Consider the following 18849-nt stretch of genomic DNA (forward strand, 5'->3'; position numbering starts at 1 on the left):
AACAAAAAAAACTCACTTGTTCAACATTATATTAGCATGACCATCTTGAACTGTGTCATCATTAGCATGGTTGGCGTTATTCTGATCATCAACAACAGTGTTGTTAGAAAGTTCATCATCATCATCATTGTTGATCATTTTAAATTGTTCATAATTTTCCAATAAATAATGTCCATATTTTGCGATTCGAATGCCAGTCATCCATAGTTTAAGATCATCTTGTGATTCAGCGCACAGGTATTTTATATGTTTCGGTGATTTAGTTTGAATTTGTGGATGTTTAATGGCGAAACCAAAATCATTGGGGGCTTTGAATTTTTTTCGCCACCCGAAACCATAATAAACACAATTCAATTCAAATGTTGTCAAACAAATCAAATCTTTCGTCGATTTTGGCCGTCCTTTTGGGCAATAATAAAGACCAGATGATCGTAATGAGAAGAAATATTTTTTCCACACTTTTTTTCCATCACTACGTAGAAAAAGATTTCCTTCGATTTCAGGCACGCGTACATTATTATTATTGATGAAAAATTGTCCAATCAAATCACTGCGTAATTGATTGGCATTATATTTTGCACGTAATGAACCTGATTTCAGTGTATCAACATTTTCGTTTGGTTGCGTAACGCTTATGAGATATTTTTCTGGTTGAATAAACAGATCATATTTATCTGATTGTTGAACGAAATATAATTTATTCAAATCATGGTGATCACGTCCCCAATATAGTACATTTTCCACCAATGATTCATGGTCTTCATAGAAACGTTCTGTAAGAAAAAAAAATGAATGAAAAAATTAGAAAATCATCTTAAAAGAAGAAAAAAAGAAAAGCTTTCAACTATTTTTAAATGGATCAACGAATGAATCTGATGGTTATGGACCGATATATCATCATTCTGGTTAATCGGATTATGTAACAAGAAATTTGCATTTTTCAAACACTTTTAGCTTGTCATTATTATTGTTTTTTTTCTGCTAGCCCCTTTAAATGATGTATTTGGAAGATTGTCTTACTTGAAGAAAATTCAATCATGCAATAAGCTTATAACAAAAAAAAAATGCTTCCGTGTATGTGTGTCTGTTTGTTTTTAATGATAAATTATTCGAGCATTCGACTAAAACTAATGGTTTTCTTTGTTTCTCACCATTCATTCATTCATTCATTGATTCATTCATTCGACATACCTAGATATAATTGTGGCATATGTTCAATAATACAATAATTGATTCCTAATGAAATGTGATTTTTCTGCGCCATTTGTTGACAAATTCTGCCAACAGTCATCCGTTCGTCGGCCAATAAACATTTGGATGAATCGTCTTCAGCAAATACTTTTAAATATAGCTAAGTGAAAAGAAACAAGACAAAAAAAAACATTAATGGATTATTCGACTAATAAATGAATGAGAAAAAAAACATTTCAAATCCAAGTGCAAAAAAGCATCATGCATGTTGATGATGATGATGATGATGATAAGAGGATAACTACAATTAAACAAAAAAAAAATGATGATGATGATGATGATGAATATCTCAACGACGAGAAAAAAACCAATCTACCAAATTAATTTCCTTGATCGATTGATTGATTGTGAATAAAAATAATGATGATTGTGTGATGATAAATCGCTCTACGACGATCATCAGATAAGCCATAAAATGTATTTTGACGAAAAGAAAAAAAAAACATCAACATCAACAACAATTTTTTTTTCGTTACCTTACGAACATTTGCTTCATGAATTTTAGCCATCGCTTTACGCATCTTTTCATCGAAATCCATTTTATCATTATGAATGTCATTCTGTTCATGTTTATTATCGATAATTGTATCATCAACTGTTTTGCTGGAATCATCCCTACAACCACCATTATCATCATCATCATTAATATTCTCAATATTCGATTCAATTTGCCAATTAATATCATCTATAATTTTTGTTATCAATTCAAATCGTCTTTCAACATCAAAATCATCTTTATCATTATCAGTTAGAAACTAATTGTGTGTTTATGCGCATGTCGTAGATAAATCATGAAAATTGAAAAAATAGAAGAAAAAAGAAATAAAATTAAAATAAAATCAAGAGAGAGAGAGATAGAACAGTAAAGATTCAAAAAGAACAAAACAACAACAACAAAAATCGGTCAGGATTAAGTACACAAGTTTTTGGACATTATACTATAGTAGGTCAATGGCATTCTCTATAGAGAAACAAACACATACCGTAGAATCATCATCACCATTGTTGGTTTTATCATTTTGTTCGAGAAATATTTGCTGCTGCTGCTGTTGCTGTGGTTGTTTATGAATTGGACTTTTATCAGGATTTTCATTCATCGATTTCACCGTATGATTCATCAGTGGTTGATGATGATCAATAACGATATTCGTTTGATGAATCTCTTCACAACAAGACGATGAACCGCTACTACTGTTCACTGATTGACTAGAATGACCACTTGGATTTGTTTTTCGTTGATTTATCATTGATGATTTACTGCCACCAGATGATGTAGATGATGTTGATGATTGTTCCGATGAAATTAATGATATTGAATCAGAAAATGCTGAATCATTATCCGGTGAATCGGTTCGTATCGATACTACAGGTTGTTGTTGTTGTTGCTGCTGCTGCTGCTGTTGTTGTTGTTGTTGTGTAACATCCATTGTCATAACAATACCAGATGAATCATGATGATTATGACCATTGTTTTCTGCTAGAAAATCAAAATAATTTATAAGAAAATCAAAAAATTTATAAACAACATACCAACAACGGTTAAAATTTGATTTGTTGAATCATCATCATCAGGATGATGATGATAGGAATGTATCGCATATGGATGATGATGATGATAATGATTGTTGGATGATGGATATGATGATGACGTGGTTTCAATCAATGAAGATTGTTGCATAATAATATGATGATGATGACCATCATCAATTGAATTTGATGAAAATTGTTTTGTTTTTGTGCCTTTTTGTGACAATTCTTGATCAATGGTATTGCCTAATGCATTTAATTGATTGAGAATATCTTCAAATTCTTTATCTGTAGAATCGCCAACTACAAAAAATGAATGTAAATAGAAAATTATAATTTAAACAAATAAAACATTACATTACCATTATTATTTGATTGTCCAATTGATGTGGAACCAATGATTGCCGTTGTCGGTGATTTTGTATCGTACATTTTTCCACTAAATTATACTGAGATGAATATTGACACCTGTCATCATCATTGACAAAAGCAGACAAAAAAAATCCACAATTAAATATCACACATCCATAGATTCAATGATTTTGGGTTCATTTGATTTTTTTTTCAAACAAGGACAAATGATGTTGTGAATAACAAATCAATGACGATGTTATCGTCTGATTTCATATCATCATCATCATATTCATGTCAATCACACAACGAAGTTTTTTTTCGCAGATTAGATTTCTGATGAATAAAAAATGGTCTTGACGAGATTAGATTTCATTTCATTTTTTCCGTTGCTTTGTCAAGAAAAAAACTTGAAATATTTTTTCTCATATTCAAGTCCATTACACCATTTCTATAGCATTGAATTACAAATGAAATGGTGATTGAATTCATTTTTATATCATATACACATGACAAGAAAGAATTTGATTCTAATTCTAAACAAAATAGCAACAAAAAAAAATGATAAAAAGAGAAAAAAAAATTTTTTTAAAAAAAAGGAAAACGATAATCAAAGGATTTCCTGTTGTCCTGGCTTTCAAATGAAAACAAAACGAATGAAAATTTGTTTCATCAATGTCAACATCATTGAATGTACGAAATGAACAAATCCTGTTTTTTTGTTTTATATTTGGATTTTGTAGAACAAAAAATTAATCCACACACACACACACACAAAAAAAATGATAATCGCCAAAACAAATGAAAAAATTGAGAGAAATTGCCGTCATCATCTTGATGACGATATTTCGACCTGTTGTTGTTGTTGTTGTTCATGTTGATTATCATCATCAAAAATATATACATACATATGTGACATACATTCATTCATTCAACTAAGTTGATAAGTTTATGTCGAAAATTTTATCATCAACAATCATCGTCATCGTCATAGACAATATATATATATCAAATGACATTCAATTTAAAAGCAAGAAAAAAAATGAAAATCTTTATTTTTTACACACAATTTTTTGATCAAAAAAAAAAACAGAAAAAAATCAATCGATCGATCGATTAATTGAATATGATCAAAAAACCAACAACTTACAAACGACTTACACCTTACAAGCGATTATTATCGTTTAGGAAAAAAAATGGAGCAAACGCATTTGTGTCACCAACATTTTAAATCGGACCACAGTGATTGGCAAAAAAGAGATTTGAGTTTTTTTTTAAATTTAAAATTTTAATTTTTTTTTCTGGTTTAACCGATAATTATAAATAAACAGTCTGTCTGTCTGTGCACAGATTTTCAAACAACCAGTACTTTGAACGAAATTTATGAATTTTTTTTTTCAAGTTGTTGAACAACAACAACAACAACAAGAACGAAAAGAATTTATTTATCTGACACACACAAGCAATATTTCAAATAAAACCATAATGTGGTTGCATTAATAATTTACATCATTTTTGTTGTTGTTGTTGTTGTTCAAGAGCAATATTATTATGACCGTAAACAACAACAACAACAACAACAGCAAAAAAACAATGGATGACCCGAGCATCAGCCGAGCAACAACAACAAGTTCAAATCAAGGCTATTATTGAATTGATCGATGTAAAAAAAAATTCAAGATTTGTTCAATGTTCTCAGAGTTTTCTTCTCATTCATTCATCTTATTTGACTGACCGAGTCTCTTTTTTTCTTCTCATCTGACTGATCAACTGGCTTCCATATTTCGTGGTTTTTTTTGTTTTGTTTTGCTAGAAAATTTTTTGTTTCCGTATTCCGATTCGTATCTTGTTCTTCAATAGAGCAATGTATGTATTTTTGCCTCTCCTTTTTTGTTTTTCTCTATCGGTTTTTCTGAGAAAAAGAGCGAGAGAGAGAAATGATCATCAATGCCACATTACACACGAATGAATTTTTTTCCCAGACGAGAAAAAAAAACACCACGTGTTTATCAATCATAATCATAATTTTATGATGATGAAATTATGAGATTATTTTAATCGATTTTCATATATTCGCAAACACAAAAATTTATTAAATATAGACAGTTAGTTTGGAGGTCGACCTATTGGATAATTTTGCAAAATATAATGTATGAACAATTGAAAAACTAAACTAATTATAACGTAAATCATCACAATGTCATAATTATTTAGGATTGAAAACGGAAAAAAATCAATAAATTGATCAATTTTATCGTATTTTTCCAAAAAAAAAACAGGTAGCAATCATCATTCATTCATTCACCAGTAAAAAAAATTAGGTCTCTCTCTGTGTGTTTTGTGTTATTTGGCCTAATTCTGATTTCAAATAAAAAATATTCGGGCCAAACCTACAAAAACAGCAGCAAAAGTTTAGTTGTTTATCACCAATTATTCGTTGTTGTTTTCTTTGATGATGATGATGATGATGATGATAAGAAAAAACGTTAAACAATGAGCATTTTAAACGAAAAAAAAAATTGATGTCAATTATAAATAACAGACACATCACAAATAATCTTTTGTGTGATTTGTGAATGAAAATTGATCAAGAGACGGTTATTATCATCATCATCAATGGACCACCACTGATCAAAATTCGGATTGCAATCTAGTATATAGATTTATAAGATTCGAAAGATTCACTGTTGATGATAAGTAGTTCAAGAACACATTGATTGTTTCAAAACAACAGGTTTTTTGTTCTGTTTCTTTTCTGGCAAAAGTTGATTGATTTGGTTTGATCAGTAGGTAGATGGTTAAAACCATGGTTGGCATTTTTATTACACAGCCATTCTTTATTCACAACACTTTGATTTCATACAAGCGTATACGGTAAATTCAAAATTGATAATGGTCGAGCAGAATCGATTTTTTTGTTTTGTTTTTCAACCACTTTTTTTTCTATCTAGAAAAAAAAGAAACACGTGAAAATTCTAGCTAGACAATCAAAAAAAAAAAATGTTATGCTAATCGCCATTATGTTAAAGGATTGGCCATCGAACAAGAAAGAAAAATTATGATAATTCAAAGCTTAGACGGCTGAAATTTAAGTTTTGATTGACTTTCATATATCATGTTTGCTGTTTGTTGCTAACCTTGGCTGAAAAAATCTTCTCTCGTTGATTTAGATTTATTCATAATAATGGATACAACAACAAATGCTTTTCTCATATAATTATAGACCGAAAAGTTTTTTTTTCCAATGAAAAAAGAGGCACTTTAAAATAGCCAAAGGAAGAACGAATCGATTCATACAGAATCATAATCATCTCATCATCATGGTGGTAATCAATTCGAGAACAAATCGATCATTGAAATGATGAAAAAACAACCAAATACACAGCCATCATCTTTTTTTGCAGCCAATACTTTAGAAAATTGAATTGGAAACAATTATTTTTAGGTAATTTTTAGGCAATCACATCACATTTTTACATCTACATCAGTTGTTGTTGTTGTTGTTGTTGTGAATGTTGAGATCATCTGAACCACAGAATCCAGTCAATTCACAATCAAATGAATCTATTGTTTTTTTTCCAAAGAAAAAAAAAATTTATTGATGGCAATCAATTATTATCATCATCATCACCGTAAGAAAAACAATAGATCACCATAAACAATTGAACAAAAGCAATTAAAAACTGCAAAACAAACGGAAATAAATTTCAACAATGAAAAAACAAAAACAAATTTTAATGTTCCATGTTTAAACGATTGAAACAATCAAAATCAATCCATTTTGAGTGGAGAACATAAATTCACAGCAATTATTTTTTTTCATACATTTAGTACCAGTATTAAATATGGATTTCCGGAACATGTAGTCTATACCAGCTGCTGCTTAAGATTTAAGCATCATCCATCTGAAAATGGTTGATGTGTTTATCTGATTTATATATATATTTATTTAATTCACATTTTGTTGGTGATGGTGGATAAATTTAGAAATTCATTTACGCGAGGATAACAATCATTAATCGGTTTTTTTTATCGCTTCTATTCTACCAAAGTGTGTATGGTCAGAAAAACTTTGTGAATTTTAAATGATGAATGAATGAATAAGAAAAAAAAAAATTACCAAAATTGAAATCATCTCGTTGATAAAGATCAACGTAGCAAGCAAAAGCAAGCAAGCGGAACGCTTCAACATCAACTACATCGGTGAAAAATTTTTGTTGGTCAGTGAATGGTCATGCGAATTTTTTTATACTCGACTAATTTGACTGTCACCATTTTCAAACGACGATCCTTATATCCGCTTATTTTATACACACACAGACACACACACATCTAGATTGGATTTTAATTCAATTCAAATTTTTTTTTATTGCATACTTTTCTTTCTCCATAACCACAACAATAACAATAAAATAACGACAACTGTTTCACTGTTCCAAATTCAGAACAACATGTCAAATGTTTGTGGCCAAAAGATGGCGTAGTCACCAAAACACAATGAATTATCGATGTCATCAAATATCGAATATATCCAAATGAATCGGTCAAGTTAAATAGTTCATGAACATCATCTAGATTCATCATCATCATCATCACAATTAACAACACAAAAAAACGATGAAAAAGAAACACAACCATATTTGGCCAGAGAGAAAGATGACAGCTGAAAGATAACTGGAAAATCAAACAGCAAAAGAAAGAACAACAACAACAACAACGAAAAAAAAACAGGAAGTTTTGGCAATTTGAAAAACAAAACGGAAAAAAAGTTTCAAATACACATACACACAGCAACATAACATTCAAAAAAAATGATGATGATGAATGTTTTCATCAAAATGGTCGAAAAAACGGAAAAAAAAGAAACGACAACAATGATGATGATGATGATTTTGTTCAATATTTTGAGAAATGTTAATGTTGTTTTTGGGCACAAGCAGAATTTTTGTAATGAAATGAAATGAAATGGATGGATGGATGGTAAAAAAAAGCAAAATATATCAAGCAAGCAGACAAAGGTAGACTAAAGATGGATTACACACACATACAAATCATAGATAAATGTCAACTGGTTTACCATAGCACAACCATCATCTCTAATCGTTCATCTAAACACCGCGGTTGTTTGTTTGTCAGGTGAAATTTCAAGGGTTATTATACACACACACACACACACAGACAGGCAGAGGTTACATATTTGATAAGCAGCAATAAATATTTACCTGGTTTTTCTTTTGGTAAATTGATGTTGACAAACAAACTGGTAAAGAACAATGGAGAAAAAAATCCTATGTGAATAATACATTCATCCATCAACAACAATTCAGCTATTTAACCATTCAGCCAAATGAAACCAAACAAAACAAAAAAAAAGACATCAAGCAAACAAGTTTTTTTTGCCTGACAAAAAAAAACAAAATCAAGAAAAAAAATGACAACGGCACACAAAAAATAAACACCCACGCATAGAGCACAAATAGAAACGTATGTATTGGACCACTTGTTGTTGGCGACGATCGACACGTCATATAAAACCAGTGTCACCATAGAGACGTTGAAAGATAAAAAAAAAGAGTGATATGTATGCGTCAAAGACAAACACAGACGGGCCATTTTCCCAAGTATTTATTATTATCATTGTTTATATGATAAAAATATTGCAATATCTTATCTTATTATTTATTATGGAATGATGAAATGAAATCAGAAAAAAAAAAAAAAAAACGTTGACAAAAAAAAACGGATTGAGAATTTCATGATAAACGTTCATATGTCAAACATTGGTCATTGTGTAAATACATAAATATTATCAATGAAATGAAATAAAATCAACGCCCGAAATTATCAACAACGATACTTTTTCTCAATGTAATCAATGAATATATTCAAACGGAAATTCATTGAAAAAAAAGCTTTAATAAATCAATAAATCGATTGATTGTGGATAAAAACACTAACGTATACGTTTTCTCTTGAGAAACAAACAATGTCATATCGAATTACATTATTATTATTGTCATAGCGAATCTAATTCGGATTGAAAATTGAAATTCCATGGAATAATCATCGATGGCAATAAATTATTTGAAATGAAAGAATAAAAATACATTTCCCATTGATTTTTCGTAGTAAAAATACATTTGAAATGGATGCAACTTGTCACACAAAAAAAAACTGAAAGGATATACTAATCATCATCAAGTTTTATAAATCAACATTGAATAGAAAGTTCTGGTGACAGTTTTGTTCTCTCTGTGAATGGATGAGAATGGACGATCTGACAGAAATTGGAATGAAACTAATGTTTGGTGTCATTGTGATGAATCAGCCAAAATGTTTTGCATGAATGTTACCCACCATATATCACACAAAAACAGGCTGATCCATTTGAAGTGAATTGAAAAAAATAAGCAAGCAAGCAAGCACACCATTGACCATGAAACTAAAAATAGTAAAAATTTTACCATTTTTTCTTAATGACGAGGAAAAAATAGTCATTTTTTTCAGTTTTCAGAAAATTTCAATCATCATCATCATCATGATCATGTTGACAAAAAAATCAAAATGTTTGCAATGATCATCATGATCATTATGCAAAGCCATATCTTGTTCATCCATCCATCGAACCAACCGTTCTAAGTTCATGCAGTGATTTTTTTTTTCGTCAGAGGTTTATGGCCTTTCAAAAAACTCTTGCTCTTCATTCAGATTATTTTTTTTTCATTTCGTTTTTTTTTTGATATAAACCAGAACCACCACCGTACAAGTCACATTTGTTTCTGGCCAAAAAAAAAATATATATTACACACAATTCAAATGGAAAAATTTGCTTGAAATGATTATGTAATTTCAAGAAAAAAAGAAATGATCGAATCACAGAATTATCATCATCATAATTGATTGATTTTGATTTCGGATCATTTAATTTCCTTTATTTTCTATTATTATGGCTATCAGATACGTGTTTGGCATTACAATTCACAAATGGATCGCGTGGTTTAATATCGAATCGATGAAAAGAATTGGAGAGAACCAAAAAAAAAAAAAAAAAAAATCAATTTTATCCATTGTAATGATGAAATGTGATAAACACAACCATCAACAACACTGCAACCACGCAATAGTTCGTGATCATGGCCATTCACAGGAAAAATTGGACAATTATCATTATGGTTTGTGTTTGTGTGTGTGAGCGTGTGTACAATAGAATTGATTCAATGTTTTCATCATGAACTTTGACCATGTGGCCTGCCTGATTCATTCATTTTGAAATACAATTTATATGAATAAACACATTATATGAATTTGTCGTTGTCAAAATCGGTCCATATGGAAAAAAAAGAAAAAAATTGCCAATATTTGATCGGCTATTAAACTATGAAAAGAATTTTGTTGTCGTTGTTGTTTTGAAGCACCATAGATAATTAGTAAAATCATTTGAAAGGCACAAGAGCGTGTTTGAAACTAAAACTGAAGGACATTCGATTCAAATCATTATGACTCTATTGATAAAAATCAACCAAAGAGAGAGAAAGAAACTTGACTTTAAAACAAACCAATGTGGAATCTCTCTAGAAATGAGAAAAAAGTTGTGGAAAAGAAAAAAAATTCCTTAAATATTTTTTACCATGAAACAATCGATTCAATAATGAAATGGCATGCAAAAAAAATGCTGAAATCTAAATGATTGAAACAGAAAACCAAATGCATAATAGTCCAAGTTCATTTTGATTGTTCCAAAAAAAAGAAACACGATTCTAGTTTTTTTTCTTTTGTTTCTAGGCTAACGACTAACAATAAATTTTTTTTTTTTTTTGGTATACAACAACCATTAATTTCCTAGGCGCCAACTAGAGATGCGTATTGGAATGGGGACTGAAAAAAATATCCACACACGCACACACACATTTGGCATGTTTTGTCATTTCATTTCATTATATATTTCCGAAAAAATATCCGCAGCGATGAGTCATCCAATTTTTTTTTCAAAAATCGGGAAAAGAAAGACACGGCTTTTCTCATGATGATGATGATGATGAGGAATATATGGGAAAAACCAGTAAATACTAGTGAGATACACATAAATAGTAACTTTTTGCTTTTTGCAAACTTTCAATTTATATATATATAGACACAACAATGCATACACATATACACACACAGAAAAAAAATGCCATCACGTTATTGCATGGTTTATGGTTGATTTTCGAGAAATAAAAAATTCTTTGTTTTTGCCAAATTTATATTATAACTTGATCCAGAACAGAACAACAAGAAGCCATATCTCCACATCAAATATCGATTGCATCTTCTTGTTTTTTTTCGCTTTCTATCACGTCATACATATTCGAAAACATCATTATGTAACATCATCATCATCATCATCATCATAACATTTATCATTTTGAAATAATGGATACCAGAATAGTAGAAATATTGCCTCGTTATTGTTGTATATTAGTCATCGATTCTTGGAAAGTATTCAAGAATCGAGCAAGTGAATGAAAAAATGGCTTCTCGATGAATCTTTGAATTTTTTTTTCTAGTGAAATTTTCAAAGAACAATTTTATTTTGCAACAACAACAATGATAATGATGATGTGACTTTTTTTTATTTATTTGGTCACTAGGTTATAATAATCATATAACGTAAGTGTGTGTGTGTCTCGTTCGTTCACAATAATAATATAATCATAATAGTCATGACATAACCATTAATGATAATGATGATTATTATAGTCAGTGGTTATATATATATATGACGACAATTAGTTAATAGTAACTATAGTCATTGGACGAATTATATGACCATCTGGGAATATATACAAGATGATGGCTTGTTATTTTTATATATATAAAAAAAATAGTAACTTTCTGTTTACAACAACAAAAAAAAAAATTCGATAATTTTAAGCCAACAATTCAACAACAGCAACAAAAACAACTCATGATGATAACGAAGGCAGGATAAATCTATTTAGTTGGATAATCATCATCATTATCATATCGTATATAAAAATGGTCGAACCAAACCCAAACCAACAATCAACAACAAAGGAGACACAAATATATAGATTATTTTGAGAACAAAAACAACAACAACAACAACAAAAAGAATCTCTACTTGAGGTGGAAAACGATTTTATTAAATTTCCGTCATATGGTTCAAATATTGAATTCTCACATTAAAAATCGAAATCAAATCGATTTTTGGCATCAATGGGATAAACAGAAACAGAAACAACAACAACAGCTAAAAAAAATTAAATTTAATATAAAACAAATAGGCAAAAAAAATAGCAATAGTTAGTAATGTGTAACGCCAAAGGCTTTGTAAAAAACTAAAAGTCTTCATTTTTTGCATTTCATTCATGAGAAACATCACTTGTAACAACCACGACAGAAAGTTTTATGAGAAAATTTTGGAAATTCAATTAAATTCAATTCAATTTTCATAATTTTCAATTTTTTTTTCATGTGTGGCCGGGTGAATGAATTTCATTTTTTCTCCCATTGTCGAACCTTGATTGCCTTGAGGCATTTTTGATGCAACAACAACGCCCAACAACAACAACAACAACTAAATTGAATGAAAAATGTTTTGGAACCAACCACAAAATAAGAAAAACCGTCACCACCACAAACGATGGTTTTTTTTGTTGAAATGACCGCCCTTAATTTATCAATGAAAGATAATAGGATCATTTTTTTTTGTTGGACCATTCAAAAAATCAAACAAGATAATCAAACGAATCAAATCTAGTCGATCAATCAATCAATAATTATAAATCAAAAAAAAAGTGGCCAAACCTAAGTTATTAGCGAATAGTGGAGATTAAATAATTGATTAATTAATAATAATAATTATAAATCACGAAATATAAATCTTTTTCGCATGATAATAATTGGCTTTAAATCAATGAGATGATTACAATTATCGAAATGAAAAGATTATATCCATTATACATTTCATAAATGCTGAAATGAATCCATTTGAGAAAAATTCCAATTACAAGTCCATTACAAACCTTAAACCTGATTAGCCTAAATAAATGATCATCTCCAAGTCCAATCCATTAGCATGGAAAAACAAAAACACAACAAGACAAAAAAAACGCACAAGACATTAATATACATAAGGCCCAAGAGAAGAAATCATCCATTCAAATATACAATGTATTTATATATACACAAGCAGCAGATGTGGTGATGTTGCATTTTGATACAAATGGAACAAAATTACATTGATTCTCATTATTATTAAAACATCTCATAACCATCATCATTTGATTCTGGCAAAAAAAAAACCCAATGGAATGGAAAAGTATTAGGAAAAAATGGTGACACATCTGGTTGGATCACACACACACAAGAAAATAATAAGATTTCATTCCTATTTTGAAGAAAAAAAATTCCAATACAAACACACACACACACACACCCGGAGAATCTATATATACCCTATAAATGAAATCAATAAAAGATTATCGAAAATAAACATTGACATAGAGAGACGTTAGTAATAAATAAACCGGAGCAATGATCCTCATGTTAATGGACCACCACCATCATTTTATTAAAATAGAGAGCGCTATTTTTGTTTTCGTTTTGGTTTGGTTTGAGGCTTTTTTTTCATCATCATCATCATCGTCATTATAATTCCAAATGTGATCTAGAGAATTATTCGAACACAAAAAAAACATACATTTGAATTATGATGATGATGATGATGATGGTCAACTTTTATTCAATTTGAAACAAAAAAAAAATACTTTTGATCCTGGATCGTTTAACGTTTAAATTTTCAAAGAAACAAAAAAAAAATTCACAGTTTTTTACCATGAAAAAAAAACACCAAACACACACACGATTTCAAGCTGTCGCCTGAATACAAATTTTTTTTTTCATAATAAAAAATTTCAACAATTTTTTTTCCTCCATTTGCACGACACATCATTGTTGTTTGTCCATTATTATTATACAAAGATGGTGATGATGGAAAAAAAATATATTCACGAATGGATGAAGAAACTTGTCACACACATACACAAACAAAAATACGACGTCCTTATTCAAGATGAATGAACTCGAGAAAAAAAAATTCACATCACATCATGTGATAGATAAATGTTAAATGTGACCGAAAAAAAACGGTATTTATCACCATTGACCGTACGCAGATGACATGATATCATGGATTGTCGGTAGAATTTATTCATTATTAATTAATGAAAAAAGCCAAATGAGAACATTCATTAATTCAATGAATTTTTCATTACAAATTTTTTTTTCTGGTTCAATTAGACTCGATCAATAATGAAAAAAAAAGAAAGAAAACCGCAATTGAATGCGGTTTTCTTTCTTTTGAATTGATCATCATCGTCAGTGATGTTCATAAATAAATAAATAAAACACACACACACACAGACACATACTTCCTGTTTATTTATTCATTTGTGTGTGTGTGATCGATAATCAATAAAAATTTCATTTGATCATCATCGTAAAAAAAAGGTCAAATTGTTGTGATCGCTGTTGAATAATGGATCGGCTCAATGGATACATTTTGTTTTTTTGATAAATTTGGAAAATGGAAAGAAAAGTATTCGATTACCAATCAATCAATATTGTACTATTGAAATTTGAATCGCGATCAATTGAAAATTATGTTCGCTGTCCATTTTTGATGATAAATAATAAAAAAAATCGTGATATATCTCAATAATATCGCTGTTGTCGATGTTGTTGTTCGATCATCATTTCAATAAAAAATCAATCGATTTAAAAAGATTTGAATTGATAAATTGAAATTTTTTGTTCATTCAACAACAACAACAACAACAAAAAATCGTATTGACCGCATCCATGACAATAGCATCGTTGTTTGTAGATATTTGACCATAACATACACACACATGCACTGATCAAACAAAATGAAGATTTCAATAAAACAACAAAAAATATATTATGCAAATGGCGATGATGATCAATTTTTGTTTTTTGGCTAAAATGAAATGAAACAAACAAGCCACACAAAGGAAACATATTGGAGAAAGAAATATAATGATGATGATGATCCTTGGCTCCTTGAAACGAAACAAAAAAAACTTATTAACATAAAGAAAAAAAAGTTGTAATTTTCATTGTGTTTTGGCATCGGTTTTCCAACAAAAAAAAAGAAGAAAAGTTGATTCTTGAAACTTTATCAAAAGAAAAACGAAAGTAACAGATACAGGAAGTTGTTATCAACAATAATAATCGACATTGTGTGTGTGTGTGTGTGTCTTATACGACGATGATGGTAATCTTTATGAAATACTAGATTATCGCTGTGTGTAGACAAAGTTTCAAGGTTCAAGTGGCAGGCGTTTCCCAATTAACACAACATTTACAAGAAAAAAAAATTCGCTGAAAACACCCCTGATGATGATGTCATTTGATAATGACGATCGGTGATGATTATGGCTAATGATGAAAAGTGTCAATCAAAACAAAACAAAAAAAAATCAAATTGGATCAAATGTAGAAAATGATGAAAATCTGCTTTTATGGCCCATATATAAGTGCGATGCCCACACACACACACACACACTTGGATTCAATAAATAATGTAAAAGGCGTGAAGAAAAAAAAATCTTCATTTTTGAAAAAAAAGAAAAACATTACCGAATATGTTACAGTTATCTTTTCGAATAAAAACAAAAAAAATTTGCCATTTTGCGTAGGATTCATCAAACATGGCCACATCAATCATTCATACCAAATGAATACTCAACTCTTTCGATTGGAATCAATTTCTTTGTGGCTCCCTTTTTCATAAAATGACTTTAAAAAATAAATAAATAAACAACATTTGTAACGGAGAAAATTTAACAAAATTCTACAAAAATGGTAAAAAAAGGCAAAAGTAAATAATGAAAAAACATGAATCAACCATTTAATATGTGTGTGTGTGTCATCATTCATCAAAAACAAAGACAAAAAAATTTTTTTTTTTTTTTGAAAAAAAACTCGAAAAAAATGTTCATATGCTTTATGTTTGTGCGTGTGTGTAAATATCATCAATCGATCGATTCAACATTGTTGTTCAAACAATGAGAGCATATACCATTCCTTTTTTTCCTACATCTCATCTGATCTATAATGTCATTGACCAGAGACATATAATAATGGTGGCTAATACAGAAAAAAAAAACAAAGTTAATGAAGAATGATGAGCTTGAAAATATAATAAAATTGTCAATCACATGTGTGCCGTTAAGAGATGATAATAATAATTGACATTAAGCTAATAATAAACAACATTATGGCCACTAAATGAATAAGTAATAATCTCTTTTGTGTCCATTTCATATATCTTATAATGAATGCGATATGCGATCCATCGATGATGACCAATGACCATATATAACAAACAAATGGACATCTGAATGGAATATAAAAAAAATATATAGTTGCAAATTGGCCATCCATTGAACACACAAAGAAACCGAGACACATTGTGTATTAAAAAAAAGGGTTAAGGTTTTCACTGGGGAAAAAAAACATTATTAAAATGATGATGGTGGTGGTGGTGGTGGCCAAGAATAACTTTTGTTTGCTTTGTTTGTTGATTTTTATCTATCATTTTCAAATGTCTATTATCTACATCTAACATACATACATATGAACAGCAACAACAATCAAATCGAATCAAATCAAATCGATAATCGAATCACCAAATCAAATCCATCAAGGATATTTGACACAAACATTCATCATATGTATGTATTCATATTTCATATGTAGGAAAAAAAACGATAATCATCATCAAATTTCAAGTGCAATAAATAAAACACATTTTCAATGGGAAAATAAAGTTTAAAATTTTCAGCATAAAAAAAATGAAAACTCCTATTATTAACGACCAAAAAGAAAGTCAAATTGGATTTCGAAAAAAAATCTAAACATTTTCAATAATGCAAAAGTAGAAAAATGAACGCAATAAAACAACCATTAGGTGTGGTGGTAATGGTGGTGGCAATGCTTCAAAAATCTTCCTTATAAGTCTTTTCATTTCGTCAACATCAGTTGGAGATTAATCTAATTTCAAAAATAAAAAATAAAAATTCTTTCTCGATCATTTATTTTACCTGAATTGTGAGCTGATCAATTAACGACGACGACGAGTGATTTAGATCAAAAAAAAAATTTAATCTAAGGTAAGTTTGTTTGATAAAGGTGATGAAGAATATAGGAAATCTATATACATAACACAGTGTAAACAAATGGACACATAAATGTCACACACAGATACACATGTATCTAGGTTGACATTTTCTAATTGAAAAAAAATTTCATTTCCAATATTGTGATTGATGTTGGATGATAATGATGAGTGAACAGAGTACAGATACACAGAGAAACACTATTTAGCAGCAGCAAGGTTTTTTCCAAGATTTTTGTACACAACGAATTCACAATGTGACATATTCATTCATTGGAAACACAAAACTATTAAAAACATGTTGAATTTTCATTTTGGAAACGGAAATTATTGGCTCGATAATAATGATGAAATTGAATGAAAATAACAACAACAATAACAGCTAAAAACCGGCCAAACAATCAACAACAACAACAATAAACGCCCTGAACAACAAAAACACAGTGAACCAACAGCTGGTTTTTTTACAACATTTCAATATTGGAATAAAATAGATCCATATCATAAGATGAATAGATTTGTGTGTGAAGGTTGAAAACACAGATACACAAAAAGAGAACGAAAGAAAATTAGCACGAAAAAAAAGCTGAACGATACACGATCCAAACGAAGATCAAATGACGAATGCTGGCTTGGTTGGCTGTTGTTCGGAGCAAGCCATTACAAAATACACGATCAAGCAGTTTGAATTTTGTGGCTGTGATGTGTGTTGTATCCAGTTCCACAGTCACAACCACATAAAGAGAGAGAAAGAGAACAAGAAAGGCAGAAGCAAAGTTTTACGAAATGGACAAAAACATAGTCAGAAACTTTCGTAGCTTTGCAAGCATTTAGATAGAAAACAACCAACCAACCAACCAACCGACCAAACACACACACACAGACATCAAAACAAAACAACAGAAACGGAAAAAGAAAATAGAGGAGGTGGAGCCACCATTTGGATCAGCAAAAAAAAAATTGGCGCGAAATTTAAAATTTACTATACCATATTTGGACACATTTTCTGGATCCATTCATTGTTATTATTCACTTGAGCGCATGCACCATGTCCTCAAACGAACCGCGCACGTTTGTGGATCTATAGAAAAAAAAAGTTTGAAGCCAATTGAACAATGAACCACAATCATTCATCGAGAGAGAAAGATGCTAAAAATTGTATCATGGTTCACTTTACAAAAGTCTGAAAAAAAGGACTTTCAAACATCTCAACAAAAAAATGATCATTTATATATGATATATACCACTTGAAATCTATTTAAAAATCTTTTTAAGTTCAATTGGTTTGTGATTGGAATCCATCATCATCATCATCATCATAACCGAAGCACATCTTTTTTTCGTGGCTAATATGGTTCGATCACTGATTCTTGTAAACATTACATTTGACTGTCTATAGAATGATTAACTTTGTTTATTTGTGTGTTTCACTACCCACTACTACTACTATAGTATGGTAAAGTTAATCAAAATTGACATTTAGACATTGAATTTTTGCGAACCAGAAAAGACCA

General features: G+C 29.7%; 1 protein-coding gene across 16 annotated transcripts in view; it reads right to left on the reverse strand.

The window, feature by feature from the left end:
* pico (ras-associated and pleckstrin homology domains-containing protein pico) overlaps positions 1–18849 on the reverse strand; it is a 36361-nt gene that overhangs the window by 3112 nt on the left and 14400 nt on the right. The window contains exons 1-7 of one of the 16 annotated variants that reach the window (XM_075735635.1): positions 17262–17960; positions 3141–3246; positions 2782–3081; positions 2235–2728; positions 1728–2006; positions 1192–1351; positions 17–773 (exon numbers count right to left, since the gene is read on the reverse strand). In XM_075735635.1, the coding sequence (XP_075591750.1) occupies positions 17–773; positions 1192–1351; positions 1728–2006; positions 2235–2728; positions 2782–3081; positions 3141–3210 (2060 nt within the window). In that variant the 5' untranslated portion in view covers positions 3211–3246; positions 17262–17960. Of the gene's footprint in view, positions 1–16; positions 774–1191; positions 1352–1727; positions 2007–2234; positions 2729–2781; positions 3082–3140; positions 3247–5519; positions 7524–7764; positions 7787–7914; positions 8276–8351; positions 8623–17261; positions 18037–18849 lie in introns of those variants that run through there. The other 15 variants (XM_075735641.1, XM_075735634.1, XM_075735636.1 and 12 more) reach the window with 15 other exon arrangements.

The sequence above is a fragment of the Dermatophagoides farinae genome, chromosome 2, assembly GCF_024713945.1.
Source record: "Dermatophagoides farinae isolate YC_2012a chromosome 2, ASM2471394v1, whole genome shotgun sequence".
NCBI classification, from domain to species: domain Eukaryota; kingdom Metazoa; phylum Arthropoda; class Arachnida; order Sarcoptiformes; family Pyroglyphidae; genus Dermatophagoides; species Dermatophagoides farinae.